At 46.3% G+C, this 15,469-nt stretch overlaps 1 protein-coding gene across 1 annotated transcript; it reads left to right on the forward strand.

Annotated features, from left to right (window-relative positions):
* Window positions 1–222: 222 nt before the first annotated feature.
* On the forward strand, window positions 223–12,904 carry LOC116420883 (tubulin alpha-3 chain). The gene is made up of 5 exons (XM_031949048.1): window positions 223–403; window positions 4,062–4,284; window positions 8,508–8,656; window positions 10,913–11,593; window positions 12,513–12,904. The coding sequence occupies exons 1-5, from the start codon at window positions 401–403 to the stop codon at window positions 12,807–12,809; spliced, it is 1,353 nt and encodes a 450-aa protein (XP_031804908.1). The 5' UTR covers window positions 223–400; the 3' UTR covers window positions 12,810–12,904.
* Window positions 12,905–15,469: the final 2,565 nt, after the last annotated feature.

The raw sequence follows: 15,469 nt of genomic DNA on the forward strand, positions 1-15,469 counted from the left end.
GCCTTCAATCTCCGGCCTACGGGCCCCGCCCAGTCAGAAAGCCCCCACCTTTTTTCCCCTCCTCAGGGGGGCTCGTGCCCAGCCCGACCCTTCCCCCTCCCGCCCCCGACCGCCGTTTGCGCCTCAGCAGCGCCTCTTTCGGGCCTCGCCCTCGCGCTTTTTTCCACGCCTTGCCTTTCACGCAAGCGCAGTAGCCTCGCGCCCCGCGTCCCGCGCCTCGAGCCTCGTGGCGTCCTCCCTGCGCGCGCACCTCGCCCCGGCTCAGCCAATGGGAGGCGGCGTTCGGGCAGCTCGGCCAATCAGCGGCCGGAGCTCCTCAGGCGGCGCGCCTCGAATCTGGGCGCGCCCTCAGTCGGTTGCTGGTCGTTGAGGGCTGAGGTGTCGGTGTTGGCGTCTCATCATGGTAGGGGCGGCCGGGCCCCCGCGACCCCCGGGTCTGACCCGCCGCCTTCCTCCCCCTTCTGCTTTCCCCTCTCTGCCCTGACCCCCGCCCCGAGCCGCCGCGGGGAAGGGGAGGAGGGGGGAGAGGGGGGTCTCCCGGAGAACTGAGGAGCTGGGGGAGGGGGAGGCCCCGAGGACCGAGGCAGGGCGGGGGGGGGCAGTGCGGGGAGAATCCCAGCCATTCGGGAGGTTCCCCCGACACCCTGAGAAGTCCTCAGGCGGGGCAAGATCCCGCGAACTGAGAGGCTTTGAGGGGGAAGCTTCGAAACACCGACAAGCCCAGCGCGGGGCCTTTGGTGGGTCGGCGATAAATCAGACGGTGCTGACTGTCCAGAACTGGGGGGGGGGGCACGGGATGAGCGCCGGGCCACGGAGCCCCGGGAAGCGCCCCTCTCCCGGGCAAGACCTTGCTTCGGCTCCGGGGGCGGGGCCGGCTCCGAGTTTGCCAACGCAGAAAAGTTTGGAAGATACAGGGAGGTGGGGGGGGGGGCAGGGTCGCCTGGTCCTCCCGCTCTGAATGCCCGCAGAAGCCCTGGGTGACCCCGAGCCCCCTGCGGCCCCTGACCCAGACAGCGGCCCCTGACCCAGCGGGGGTGGGGGTGGGGGTGGGGTGGAAAGAGCTTCGCGAACCCCCGGGAGGGGAATGTGGGCCCTGATTGGCGCTTCTCTGTGGAGATCCCTGCGAGATAGCGGGTGAGGGCAGGTTTACAAAGGCGGAAACTGGGGTTTAACGTGAGGAAGGGCTGGTCCGTGGTCTCGCCGCAAATAGTACGCGCTAATCGGGACTAGAACTGCTCACTTTACAGAATCCCTTAATCATTGATAACAAATGCGGAACTTCAGTGTGAGGAGACAATTGTGGGCAAGGATCCAGAAGGCTCAGATTCCGGACTTGGCCACGGGCAGCAAGTTTTTCAGCCTCTCTAGTCCTGCTTTTTTCCTGTAAAATGAGAAAAGTCACTTCCCTAGGTTGGACCTATAATGCTGGTTTTTTTTTTTTTAATTCTATTTCATTAAATAAGAAAAAAAAAGAATAGAAAAAAGTAAGACAAGAGAAAAAAACCCCAAGAGATCATTGTCCCGCGCCCAGCAAAACATCAGGGAGGATCCAAAACATATAACAAGAAATTACATTTCAAGAAAGGATAGATAATTATCTATATAGAAGAAATTATATTTATGAGCGTCCAGTTTTTCTTTGCTTCCTTTTAAATTGTTCTTTTGTTTTTTGCTGGGCACTTTTAAAAAACTTTATTCATTTTTTCCCCCTTTCTTTGAATCCTCCCTCCCCCAAGCAGGCTCTAGTTGAAGCACAGATGTATTTATATATAGACATTCATATACCCCCCATCAGCCCCCCCACAAATACATAGAGCTACATATACTCAGACACATAAATGCATTTAACCATATGTAAACATGCATCTAAAACAATTGGTATGATTGATAGATATTTCTCTCTAGAATGAATCTTTTTTTTTGTTGTCTAAAGTATGATTACCAGCCATTCTTTCCTTTCTAATAGATTGTACTCCTAATCCTTATTGTACTGTGTATGTGTCTTTTATTTTATCCCTGCTAATTTCTGCTTTAATTCTGTTCCTTAACTTACCTTGCTATTACTTAACCTCCCTCTACCCTGCCTCCCTTGTCTACTCTCACCCTTTGCTTCTCTCTCCCTCCTTATTTCTTATAGGTTTTGGAGCTTGCTATACCTACTTCATGGTATATATAGAGAGATAAATCTACATCTCTCTATATATCTAATGTTGCCTTCATTTGTATAACATATTTACTATTTTTACCTTTCCCTCGATGGTTTTTGCTTTTTAGAGTCAGATCATACTTGATTCTGCCCCAGTTTTTCTTTTGAGCTACCCAGTCACTAGTGTCAATCTTAAAGATATGGCATATTTTTCCATGTTAAAAAAAAAAACCAAATAATGTGTCCACGTGAAGTTCCTTGAAATTAGTCTTTGACATTGTCTTTTCTTTTGAGTTCAGGTTTGGGTGAAATAAAGTCCTGAAAATGTGCAAGTTCATTGGATGTCCATTTTTAAAAATTCAATATTATGGATAATTTGGGGGATTGATATTTTTGGCCTCAAGCTTAGTTCTTTTGATTGCCAGAATACATGATTCCAGGGCCTATAGCCTTCTGTTGTGGCTGCTGCTAAGTCCTAAACAATTCTAATTGTAGTTCCAGTGTATTTGAATTGTTTTATTTTTTCTTGCAAAATTTGGCAATAACGGTTGTGTAACATACAATGGATTACTTGTTGTCTAGAGTAGAGAGGAAGGGGGAATGGAGAGAGAAAATTTGGAACGCAAGATTTTGCGAGAGTGAATATTGAAAATTATCTGCATATGTTTGGAAAAACAAAATAATATTCCTATCTGTGTTTTCCACAAAGGGTCTTTTTGAGGTGGATTTTTTCTATTTTCTACTTTTCCCCTCATATTCTATCAGTCAAGGACAGTTTTCTTGGATTTTTTGCATTATTGTATCAAGGTTCTTTTTTTTCTGGTCACAGTTTTCAAGTAGTCCAATTTTTATATTTTCTCCTCTTGATTTGTTTTCTAAATTCTGTTCTATTTTTTCACTCTTTATATTTTGTTACTTTTTGGATTCTTATAGCTTCATTTGCTTTCCCTTGCCCAATTCTAATTTCCAAAGAGTTATTTTTGTCTTTAATTAGACTGAAAATCTCCTTTTCTAGTTGGTTAACTTTTTTAGAATCTTGTTTTTCTTGGATGGTTTTAATTTTTTATTTTCCTCAGTGTGTCTCATTTTAAATTTTTTAGTGAGTTTTATAAATTCTGGGCAGGGAAACATTTATTGTTACTCTTTGGGGTAACTTTTACTTCAGTGTCCTCTGAAGATAAACCTGGTATTCCCTATCCCTATTATAATAAGTTTCTGTGGTTGTGTTCTTTCTTGTTTATTCATTTTCTTTATGAGAAGTGCTAGTATAAGCACCCCTAATCATGGGGTGGGAGGATGGTGCCTCTAGCTTCACTTCAGCTCTCCCCTCTAACTTGGAACCCCAAACCAAAAGTTCCATCCTCCTGTAAGTGTCTACACCCCGCAGTATCCCTGCCTCCTGCCTCTGTATTCCTGGTTTGCTGGTTCCTTCTCACTCAGAGCCCCAACTTGCTAGCAAGCTGGGGCTTATGTTCCTAATCAGCAGAGGTTCCTTCTGCTTTCCTGGACTCAGCACGTAGTCCAGGAGGTGAAAGTTTCTGTGGTAGCCCCAAGATCTCCACTTTTTCTTTCTGTGCAGCTAGCCTGGGGGTGTCTGCGTTTTGTGTTGGTGTCTTCCTTGGTATTTTCTTGGGTTGTGCCTGGGGGACCCCTGTTGTGCCCCAGTCTTGATTTTTTCACCCATCTATATTTGCCTTGAGGCCCAAATTTGTTCCCTCTGTGGGGAAATGTGGAGAGTTTGAAATTTACTGACCTATTCCACAATCTTCCCAGAATCTTCTCAAAGATAACGGTTCTAAAAGGGCTTGAAAACCATAAAGTAGCATAGAAAGAAAGGTAAGTTGATATTTTTGTTTTTCCCACAAATACTGACTTCTTAGAAAATTAACTTGTACTTGTTTGTTTTTGTTTGTAGCGTGAGTGTATCTCCATCCATGTTGGACAGGCTGGGGTTCAGATCGGCAATGCCTGCTGGGAGTTGTATTGTCTCGAGCATGGAATTCAGCCTGATGGTCAGATGCCCAGCGATAAGACCATAGGTGGTGGGGATGATTCCTTTAACACGTTCTTCAGTGAGACCGGGGCTGGCAAGCATGTGCCCAGAGCTGTGTTTGTAGACCTGGAGCCAACTGTAGTGGGTATGTATGCATGTGATTAAATTAAGATTTTAATCACAATGATAGAGGGACTTCCCATTTTCTCTTCTAGATCCCTTCATAAGACATGATGTGGAAAAGTAGGTGAGCCCTCTGTGGTATTTGGACATAGAATTGAAAGCAGGGGGAAATGAAGTGGTGAGGGAATGCAGTATTCTGGGTAACTAGGCCAAGGCAACCTAAGAAATATCCATAAAATTATAATCCAGTGCCGACTGTGTACAAGATTGATCAGAGCTTGTCAGAATCATTGTAATTGTCGGTTTGGATTCACACAGTTATTTGTGCAAAATCAAGTTAGCAGCTATTAAGTGTTTACTGTGTGCCAAGGACTGTGCTGAATACTGGGGATGCAAAGGAAGTAGAAGGCTCTTTAATCTGTGCCTTATGAAAATTGTTAGCTGATTGGTGAGTGGGTCCAAGCTGAAAAACTAATGTTTATTAAGCCCTTCCTGTATACCAATGTTAGACCTAGAATTTTGTCAATAACAATGTTGGGTTCCACTCCTCAAATTCTTTAAGAGCTGCCTCATGTCATGGAGGTGACAGAAGTTCTCAATGTCTAAATCTCCACAGCACCTAGATTTCTAGTATTAGTTTCTGCTGTAATGGTAGGAACCTATGGTATCTGTACTGAAGGATTCTCTAAAAAGACTTGAGATTAATGGTTCTTTAAACTGGCAAGGAAGAGCTTTCTTTCTCACACTCTTTTCAGTGAAAAAAGAAGGGGACTAACAGTTAGCTTTCCAAAGGTGGAATAAGATGCCTTCAGATACACTGGGTTTTCCATCATCAAATGGTGACTGAGTAAGCATTTAATGGAATTGTTACATAAATGATTTCTGATCAGGAACAACTTGGACTAAATTTCTAGGTCTTAAAATCATGTCTGAGCCCCTGTGATCATGGGTAAAATAGAACTTAAAATTTTTTTTTATTATAGCTTTTTATTTACAAGATAAATGCATGGGTAATTTTTCAGCATAGACAGTTGCAAATCCTTTTGTTCCAACTTTTCCCCTCCTTCCCCCACCCCTTCCCCCAGATGACAGGTTGACCAATACACATTAAATATGTTGAAGTATAAGTTAAATACAATATATGTATACATGTCCTAAGAGTTATTTTGTTGTACAAAAAGAATCGGACTCTGAAATATAGTGTACAATTAGTCTGTGAAGAAAATCAAAAATGCAGGCGGGCAAAAATAGAGGGATTGGGAATTCTATGTAGTGGTTCATAGTCATCTCCCAGAGTTTTTTCTCTGGGTGTAACTGGTTCAGTTCATTACTGCTCCATTGGAACTGATTTGGTTCATTTCATTGTTGAAGAGGGCCACGTCCATCATATAGTATTGTTGTTGAAGTATATAATGATCTCCTGGTCCTGCTCATTTCACTCAGCAGCAGTTCCTGTCAGTCTCTCCAGGCCTTTCTGAAATCTCCTGCTGGTCATTTCTTACTGAACAATAATATTCCATGATATTCATAGACCACAATTTATTCAGCCATTCTCCGATTGATGGGCATCCATTCATTTTCCAGTTTCTGACCACTACAAACAGGGCTGCCACAAACATTTTGGCACATACAGGTCCCTTTCCCTTCTTTAGTATCTCTTTGGGATATAAGCCCAGTAGAAACACTGCTGGATCAAAGGGTATACACAGTTTGATAGCTTTTTGAGCATAGTTCCAAATTGTTCTCCAGAATGGCTGGAAAATAGGATTTTTTTGTAATTCAAGAAAGGAATAACAGGAAACCAAAATTGTACAGAGCTTGTTATAAAGAGATACCAAAAAATACATATATATATGGGAGTCTGTGTACACACACACACTTTCTCTCTCTGTCTCTCCTGTCCCTTCTCAGAGATGTTCAGAGCTAAATTACTGGACAGATAGTATCTTTACATTCTTACAGCTACCCAGGGAGAGAAGCAGATCACGTCACGAGGGCAAAATGTTGTTCCTTTGTGTCTTGACTCTGTTACCCCAAAGGCCAATAAACAGCAGGCCTTTCTATCCTGCAGAATTTCTCAAGTCTGTCTAAGCTCATGATCATTGCTTCCCTGACAATCTGCATCTCATCCTCTGCCATCCACTTCTCCTTTTGTCTTCAATCTTTCCTAATATGAGGGTCTTTTCCAATAAGTCCTCTCTTTTCATCATATGGCCAGAGTATTTCAGCTTCAGTATTTGATCTTCCAGTGAAGAGTCTGAATTAATGCCTTTAAATATTGATTGACTGATCTTGCTGTCCAAGGCACTCTCAAAATTCTTCTTTTAGTGATTGAGGCCACTTCCAGTGATCTTGTGATGAAGAGAGCCATTTACACCCAGAGAGAGGACTGTGGGAACTGAGTGTGGATCACAACATAGCATTCTCATTCTTTTTGTTGGTTTGCATTTTGTTTTCTTTCTCATTTTTTTTCCTTTTTGATCTAATTTTTCTTGTGCAGCCTGATTATTGTATAAATATGTATACATATATTGGATTTAACATTTTAACATGTGTAACATATTTTGGATTACTTGCCATCTCTAGGGGATGGGGTGGGAGGAAGGAGGGGAAAATTAGGAACACAAAGTATTGCAAAGGCTAATGTTGAAAAATCATCCATGCATATATTTTGAAAATAGAAAGCTTTAATTAAACAAAGGAAAAAAAATTCTTCTCTAGTACCTAATTTGAAAGCATCAGTTTTGAGTGGATGCCCATCATTTGGGGAATGACTGAATAAGTTACAGTATATGAATGTTAAGAAATAATGTTCTCTAAGAAATGATCATCAGGATGATTTCAGAGAGGCCTGGAGAAACTTATATGAACTGATGCCAAGTGAAGAACCAGGAGATCACTGTAGACAGCAACAAGATGATTATACAATAATTCTGATGAACGTGGCTATTTTCTTCTTTTTTTAATTTAACAACCACTCAAATGTTCTGTTCCTTTCTAACTGTGGCTTCTTGGTCCAAGTATGGTTTCCTCACGAGACAAATAAGATTATCTGATCCTCCCATCTCTTGAGGAGTTGTCATGTTTTGTTGTGATCTACACAGAGGCTTTAGTAGAGCCAATGAAGCAGAAGTACACGTCTTTCTGGAGCTTCCTTGCTTTCTCCAGAATCCAGAGAATATTAGCAGTTTAGTCTCTTTGTCCACTTTGAAAACCAACCTGCACTTCTGGCAATTTTTAGTTCATGTTTGCCAAAGCCAAAGTATAACCTTGCTCAGTTCAGTAATTTAAATATCCTGAATTTGAATATCCTTTGACATTCCCTTCTTTAGTACTGGGACATAAATTGATGTTTTCCAATCCAGTGGCCACTGTTTAATTCTCTAAGTTTGCTTAATTCTCTAAGTTTGCTGGCATATTGTGTGCAGGACTTCAAAAACTCATTTTTAGGGTTTTAAATAGCTCAGCTGGAATTCCACGTGTCCCTTAACCTTGTTAGCAGTGCTTCCAGGATTTCTGACTGTGCATTAGTGATTATACCATTGTGGTTACCAGTGATTTGAAGAACATTCTTGTGTAGTTCTTTTGTGTATTCTTGGCAGCGTGGCTATCTCTTCTGCTTCTGTGAAGTCCCTGTCACTTTTGTCTTTTACCATATCTATTTTGCTCTTGACATCTCCAGCTCATTTTATTGTTTTCTTCTGTTTCTTTGCATTGTTCATTTAAGAAAACCCTTTCTCTCCTTGCTACTCTGGAATTCTGCATTCAATGGGGGGGGGGGATCTTATTCCTTTTCTCTTTTATTTTCCTTTTTTCCTCAGCTATTTGTAAAGCTTCACCAGAAGTCATTTTGTTTTCCTGTTTTTTTCCTTTGGCATTTTCTCTTGTTGCTCCCTGTACAATATTTCGAACCTCTGTCCACAGTTTTTTAGAAGTGAGATCTAATGAGATATTTGTAAACCTCAAAGCAGTCTATGAATGCTATGTATTGTTAATTACTAGTTGAAATATCATGTCACCTACATAATTAACTTTTTATTCATTCACCTATACTCTCTTCTCCCCACTCTTTTCCCTACAACATTCTCCCTGAGAAATTTTCTGAATTTCAAATCATTTCTTTATTGGCCTTTAGGGAGCATGTGCTCCTTTGCAGAATCTGAAGTTGCTCTTGTTTTGTACTTGAGCACACAGAAGATAAAAAAGTATGTGAAATAATCAGCCCCACATTTGTCATTTCCATAGATGAAGTCCGTACTGGCACGTACAGGCAGCTTTTCCATCCTGAGCAGCTGATAACTGGAAAGGAGGATGCAGCCAACAATTACGCCCGAGGCCATTATACCATTGGCAAGGAGATTGTTGACCTGGTCCTCGATCGGATCCGCAAACTGGTAAGGACCCAGAGACCTTGTGAAATGGTCCTAGAGCCAAGAGCTGTGGCTTCAGATCTTGTTTCAGTGTTAACAAGATGTATTGCCATTGTGAACCCTAAGATATTGCACATGTGTCAACTCTTCTGACTTTGACTGAGAGTGTCTTTAAATTCTATTCTGACTTTAAAGTTTTCTCAGTATCCTAATACTATTTGATTTAATGTGACATATAACTAGTATTCTGAAGTTTTGCAAAACACTTTTAATAAGTAAGCATTTATTAGCCACCCACTGTGTTCCAAGCACTATGGTCGGGATAGAAAGACCCCCTCCAAGAGCTTACATTTTGAATGAAGGACATAATAGACATTTTAAAAGTATGTGCAAAATAAAATCTAGGGACCCCCCGGAGGAAGAAGCTAGTTCCTGGGCAGCCCAAGAATGGCCTCCTTGGAAGGTTCCACATAAGAGAACAGGGGTGTGTTCAAGGGTGGAGGTAAAGAGGGTCTCTGCATTCCAGGCCTGAGGGCAGAGAGCCTGGAAAAAGGCGCCCAGGGTGAGGGAGTATTGTTTGGAACTGCAGGGGAGGGGGAGGGTGCCGGAGAGGACTCAGCTGAGCAATGGGTGATGTGGCCTGGGCTCGGGAGAGATGAGCAGGTGGCCATCGGTGTCCATAGAGTTAAACTTGTGGGTGTTGATGAGGTCACCAGGTGAGAGGTGAGGGACAGAAAGGAAAGGGCCCAGGATGAGCCTGAAGGTACCTGTACCCAGTTAGGTACAGGACCCCATTAGGGGCCAGGACTCTGATGAAGAGCCAGGAGGGAGAAAGGAGATCAGGTCTGGGAAGCTGGGAGAGGGGGACAGTGTCCTGAGCTGCAGAGAGGTGCCCCATGTTCAGACAGCCACTGGGGCAGAGGCAAGGGCCTTCTGGCCCAGGCAAATACTCTTTGCTTTGGTGACATCCTGTTGGTTGGAATTCAGCAAACACTTGTTCTGAGAGATGCATTTAAAGGATAGAAAGGGCAAGGGTTTCAAAAATAAGCCGCCCCCTGCCTGCAGGATGCCTTTATAGGGATTAAAATCATCCCACCTACAAGAGACACTGAGGCAGAGCTCTGAGCAGTGGCCCTTTATTAAAGGGTCTTCAGCTCTTCCTCACAATATGAGATGGGGCTTCTTCCAGAGTCCCAATTTTATAGGACCAGATATCCATACATTAAAGAACAGCTCTACCAAAGACAAATAATTCTATTGGTTCACCTATGCTGGATAGGGGAAAATAAGCAAAAGACTGTCAGCAGCATCATGAGTTGGTTGGAGCAAGGAATAGCTTCCCTGTAGGTGGTCATGAGATGAATGCGCTTTTTCAATTGGGGGAGAAAATGGGGCACTCAGTGACCTAAATGGTCATAATGATGCAGTTAGGGACAATGCAGAGTGGTGGAAACCCCTCCTTGGTTGGCGCAGGTCCAACATGAAAGAATTCACGAACCCAAAATATTAGACTGGCACTGAAAAGTCAGCTTTTGCTAGGAGACTGACTTCTTCACTGGCAAGATCCTGGCAGAGAGATAGAGGTGTTAACCCTGAGAATAGAATGTCTTCTTGGCGGGCAGGGGTCCTGACAGGCAGTTATGCCAAGGAGAGAGGTTCCTTGACAAGGCGTGGTCCTGCTTTGGGCCCTCTGCAAAGAAATGAGCCCCCAAATTGCCCTTTAAATAGGAAATCTGAGACTAAAGTTTCAACTAAGAGAGAGTACAGTTACTCAGTACTGTCTACTCAGTAGACATATCAGATCTAGGTCTCCAGCTAAATGAGACCACTTAAATTCAAGCTAAATAGGAAGTGGTCCTGGGCCAATCTTAATGAAACCACGTATGTAACTGCCCCAAGGGTGGGTACCTGTTAGGAGAATTTCGGGGCTTACCCCAAAAGTCAAGGACAGTTTCAGGGTGCCCCCATCAATAAGGTAGTCAGCTGCTTGTATTGAACTAGAGATTGGTCTGGAGATACGTTGGGGGGCCAAGTGTAGCTGAGTCATCTCTGCCTGGACTTGGTCATCATGACATGAAAAAGTAAGGGCGGAGGCCTCTAGTTAACTTCTTATAATTCAGCAAGCAAATGTAGAATCTGCAGCTGGGGGGTTCTGAGACGATTTACCAGCTTTGCAGCAGTTGGTGGGTTCTGAGAGGAGGGAGCAGCTTTGCAGCAGTTGTGGGGGGGGTTGCGAGAGCACGCTGGTGGCCCTCGGTGACCGACGCTTGTCTCCCTCAGGCCGATCTGTGCACGGGGCTCCAGGGCTTCCTCATCTTCCACAGCTTCGGAGGAGGCACGGGCTCCGGGTTTGCCTCTCTGCTCATGGAAAGGCTCTCGGTTGACTACGGCAAGAAGTCCAAGCTGGAGTTTGCCATTTACCCGGCGCCCCAGGTCTCCACGGCAGTGGTGGAGCCGTACAACTCCATCCTCACCACCCATACGACCCTGGAACACTCCGACTGTGCCTTCATGGTCGACAACGAAGCCATATATGACATATGTCGGCGAAACCTGGACATCGAGCGGCCCACTTACACCAACCTGAACCGTCTGATCGGGCAGATCGTCTCCTCGATCACGGCCTCCTTGCGCTTCGACGGGGCGCTGAACGTCGACCTGACGGAATTCCAGACCAACCTGGTGCCCTACCCGCGTATCCACTTCCCCCTGGCTACCTACGCTCCGGTCATCTCGGCCGAGAAGGCGTATCATGAGCAGCTGTCTGTGGCGGAGATCACCAATGCCTGCTTCGAGCCCGCCAACCAGATGGTCAAGTGTGATCCCCGCCATGGCAAGTACATGGCCTGCTGTATGCTGTACCGAGGGGATGTGGTCCCCAAAGATGTCAACGCCGCCATCGCCACCATCAAGACGAAGCGCACGATTCAGTTTGTGGATTGGTGCCCCACGGGATTCAAGGTAAGCCGGGGTCCCTGGGCTTGGGGGCAGGAAGCCATGGATTCGGAACAATGCTATACAGAATCCCATAAGGACACTTCCTCAATCCCACACGTGTTGGGCAAGAAGTCGATTTCCTCCTTGGGACCCTGGATGTGATGCCTCTTCCTGCTTGGCGTATGTGCCCCTGGATATAGTTAGGGTGCTCTGGGGGAAGGTGCAGTGCTAGGTCCCCAAAGATTAGAGATGTCCATAAACATAACAAAACTGGAGAGGAGCCAGGGGTGCCAGCAGGTGCATGAGATCATGTCTGCTAGGTCACGGTGAGGAGCCAGGAAGAGGAGGCTGAGCTAAATTTGTGAGCCTGTGGGGGAGGGAAGGGAAGGTGTCACTTGGCAGAGATCAGGGAATGTTCTGCAGGCATGGGAAGCAGCAGCTGCAAAGGCAAAGGCACAGGGCTGGGAGGGAGAAAGGCGTGTCCTTAGGCTTGAGTTTGCTTCATTTAGGTTCCTCTAAGGCTTACGCTTTTACCAAAAGGAGCCCGGAACCTGGGAGCTGCCTGAGTGGACAGAGGGGTCAGCCCCATGGTCCCTGCCTGCCCTTGGAAAAATGTGCACAGAGCTGGTGCTTGGTGCCAGTTGTCAGGGTGCGCACACCACCGGCCAGCATTAGCCCCCTAGTCTGTGAGAGCTCCCAGGAGTTGTCGAGTTACAGGGGAAAGTGAAAAACACATTTCCAGAGTATCTGATGAGAGTAAAAAAAACAAAAACAAAAAAACAGCCTGGACTAGACCGAAGGAATGAGTGCTTCAGGACTAGCTCCCCTGGTCTGGGGAGAAGGTAGCAGTGCTAGAAGTCTGGAGACCGCAGAGGGCCTGAGGTCAGAGTATTAATAACTACCAGTGATGACAAAGTGGACAGTCTCTTCCTCCCCCCCACAGGTGGGCATCAACTACCAGCCCCCCACCGTGGTGCCCGGCGGCGACCTGGCCAAGGTGCAGCGGGCCGTGTGCATGCTGAGCAACACCACGGCCATTGCGGAGGCGTGGGCGCGGCTGGACCACAAGTTCGACCTGATGTACGCCAAGCGAGCCTTCGTCCACTGGTACGTGGGGGAGGGCATGGAGGAAGGCGAGTTCTCGGAGGCCCGGGAGGATCTGGCCGCTCTGGAGAAAGATTACGAAGAGGTGGGCGTCGACTCGGTGGAGGCCGAGGCTGAGGAAGGGGAAGAGTACTAGTTGAAGAGGAATGCCGGGGAGCCTTGCCCTCCCACCCCCCACAAGTATAACTGGTTACATATTTGTTTACGAATAAATGTTTCCCTTTTGAAGCAGTTTGGTTTTTTCTCTCTAGTCTCACAAAACTTGTTCGAGTTAACCTGACTGGGATCCAAGGGACGTTCTTGGACCTGGTTTGGACCCCAGAAATCCTGTGGTTCTGTCTCCTCCCTCCACCCGCCTCCTGGAACCGTTCAGTAAGAAATAAGCACGACTGGAGCAGCGCCTGTTGCGTTTATAGACAGCTCGTGGCAATGGGGGCGTGAATTTGCAGGCAAGTCATAAGGAATCAGCATCTGTGCTGTGATCAGGGAGGAGGGACCCATCTGGAGGCGCTCATAGACAGCGCTCATTAGGAGGTTATTAAGTTGTGGGTAGTTTCTCCCTATTGCTCCTGGTTTCTCCTCTGGGGCCACGCCCAGCAAGGCTGGTACAAATGACGACTTGTGTCCCATCGGTCTTTTCGGGACCAAGGCTTTCCTCTAGAATTTTGACTCAAAAATAACTTCGCCTTCCACATTGAGAGAATCTAGAGGAACAGAGCTTAAAACTTAAAGGGCTCTTTAGGGTGATGAGTGTTTCAGATAAATTAGTTCCTGGCCTCGGAGTAATTCCAATGTAGCTGTTCAGAACTCACGGGAAGGATGGGAGCTTGTCACTTAAACCTTCAAAGGAGCTTCAGAGCAAGAGGTATCATGGGGGCGTTTGTACGCAGGTAGGGGATTAGAGCTTAGAGTCTGCCTTGGGCGCCCCATTTTGGGCCACATGGTGGAAAGGCTGTCTTGGATAGGTGGTAGGGAGTGTCCCCGAGAAAACATGGGTGAGAATGGTTGGTTTTTCAATAGGCTTTATGGATACATTTTTGTCTTTAACATCATTTTCCCCATGCTTTCTTCACACCTTCCCAGAAAGCTACCCTTAATAATAGTGAATTTTAAAAGTTCAGCAAATCCAACCCATCAACAAGTAGGCCATTGGATGTAGTAGTCCACACCTGTGGGCCCCCATTTCAGCTAAGGCGTTTTGGAAGATGTGACTTAAGCAGACCCAGGCATTGTAAACATGGAGGGGACATTAGCTGATTCTTGTTACACACTGGGCTTCTGGGGCAGAGGAGCTGAATGAGTTGGGTCGGCCTGGCAGAGGCAGGAGATGGGCACGATGATCACAGACCTGTCTTCTCTGCCAAGGAGGGTGACGTTTGCACTGGAAATGACAACCAAAAAATGGCCGGTGATGTTACCCATAGGTACCTTGATAGACAAAGTCACCTGGTCTAGACAGGAAGCGTGGTGCTTTTAGGAAGTTCCCTTATTGGTCAACACATTTTCTAAAATGAGGACTGGCAGAGGTCGTGCTGGGTCATCAGCAATGATCTTTGAAAGAGCAAGGAAAATGGGAAGGGTCCCGGAGGTCTTCTGACCCGAGAGACCTCCCCTGGGGAAGGGGAAAAGCCAATTTTCAATAAAGGGAAGAGAACAGAGCCTGCAAACTTGAGATCATAATGGCAGTTCCTGGGAAAATACCGGAACAGATCAAAGACAAATGTCCGCAGATACCTAAAATAGGGAGTGTTCATTACGAAGAACCAACTTGCCTTTTTGGAGGGGATTACTCACGTAAACCCCCTTAAATTGATTAAAGTGGGTCAGAAAAGCAAAGTCTGCTTGGATTTTATTTTTATGAAGAACCTGGAAAAGCAACAGAAGAGGGCTGTGAATGTTGAGTAGGTCTTGTTTATAGCATATGTTAAATTCAACACTCGCACCTAAATGATGCCCTGCTGCTCCTTGCCCCCTTCCCGACGGCCTCCTGCCCTCTCTGGGTACTTTGAGACGGCATTGAAGGGTTGGGTTGGATATGGGCGTTCACTCCCTCACGGCCTCCCCAGGGTAAAGCTTTACATTGTAATAAATAAGCATGATGGCTCGGAAGGTTCTTCAGTCCTTTCCGATATAACGGTTGCCACATAACTTCCCCTCCCAGTTCTGCACCCTTCCCTCCACAGTTCTTCTCAGCCTGCCCAGGTTTCTCCAGGTCCATCCCGCCAGGATTCAGCTGCTCCAGAATAGATGGCCACCTTTTTGGGGGGCAACTGCAGTTTGGTGATTCTGGGGGTGCAGTTTGAACCCTCCCCCAGTGTGGTGGATCTCCCCCTGGGTTGCCACTTAATCGGGGAGGGGCACCTTGGCACTAGGTCTTAAATTAGAGGGGATCGGGCCTGGAGGCAGGCTCCACTCAACCTCTCAGAGCCTCGACTGCCCGGTGCTTCTGGAGAGGAGAGCCTCCTGTGCCCGAGGGGTGGATGTGCAGTGATGGAGGAGGATTTAAGGTGGACTCCCCCCTTCCCCCCCCCCCACTTTCTCGTTTACAGAAAGGAAAAGGAGTGTCCTTGACTAGGGACTGGCCCAAGATCCCACTGGCACCAAGGTCCAAAGGCAGCACTGGGATTCAGTTCCCCTTGAGTCCAAATCCGGTGTTCTTTGCCCTGGGCTACACCTGTGCCCCCCCACCAGGGGCTAATCCATAGCTTCTCTGTCCCCGACCCTGTGTAACAGCCCAAAGTCACAGTGAGTGTGGACAGTGAATAAGGAGGCCGAAGGTCAATCAATCCACCAGCC

Source organism: Sarcophilus harrisii, chromosome 1 (assembly GCF_902635505.1).
Source record: "Sarcophilus harrisii chromosome 1, mSarHar1.11, whole genome shotgun sequence".
Taxonomy (NCBI): domain Eukaryota; kingdom Metazoa; phylum Chordata; class Mammalia; order Dasyuromorphia; family Dasyuridae; genus Sarcophilus; species Sarcophilus harrisii.

Coding starts and splice junctions, on each gene's coding strand:
- LOC116420883 (XM_031949048.1), top strand. Junction 4,285..8,507: donor CCTGGAGCCAACTGTAGTGG/GTATGTATGCAT, acceptor TCATTTCCATAG/ATGAAGTCCGTACTGGCACG. Junction 11,594..12,512: donor GGTGCCCCACGGGATTCAAG/GTAAGCCGGGGT, acceptor TCCCCCCCACAG/GTGGGCATCAACTACCAGCC.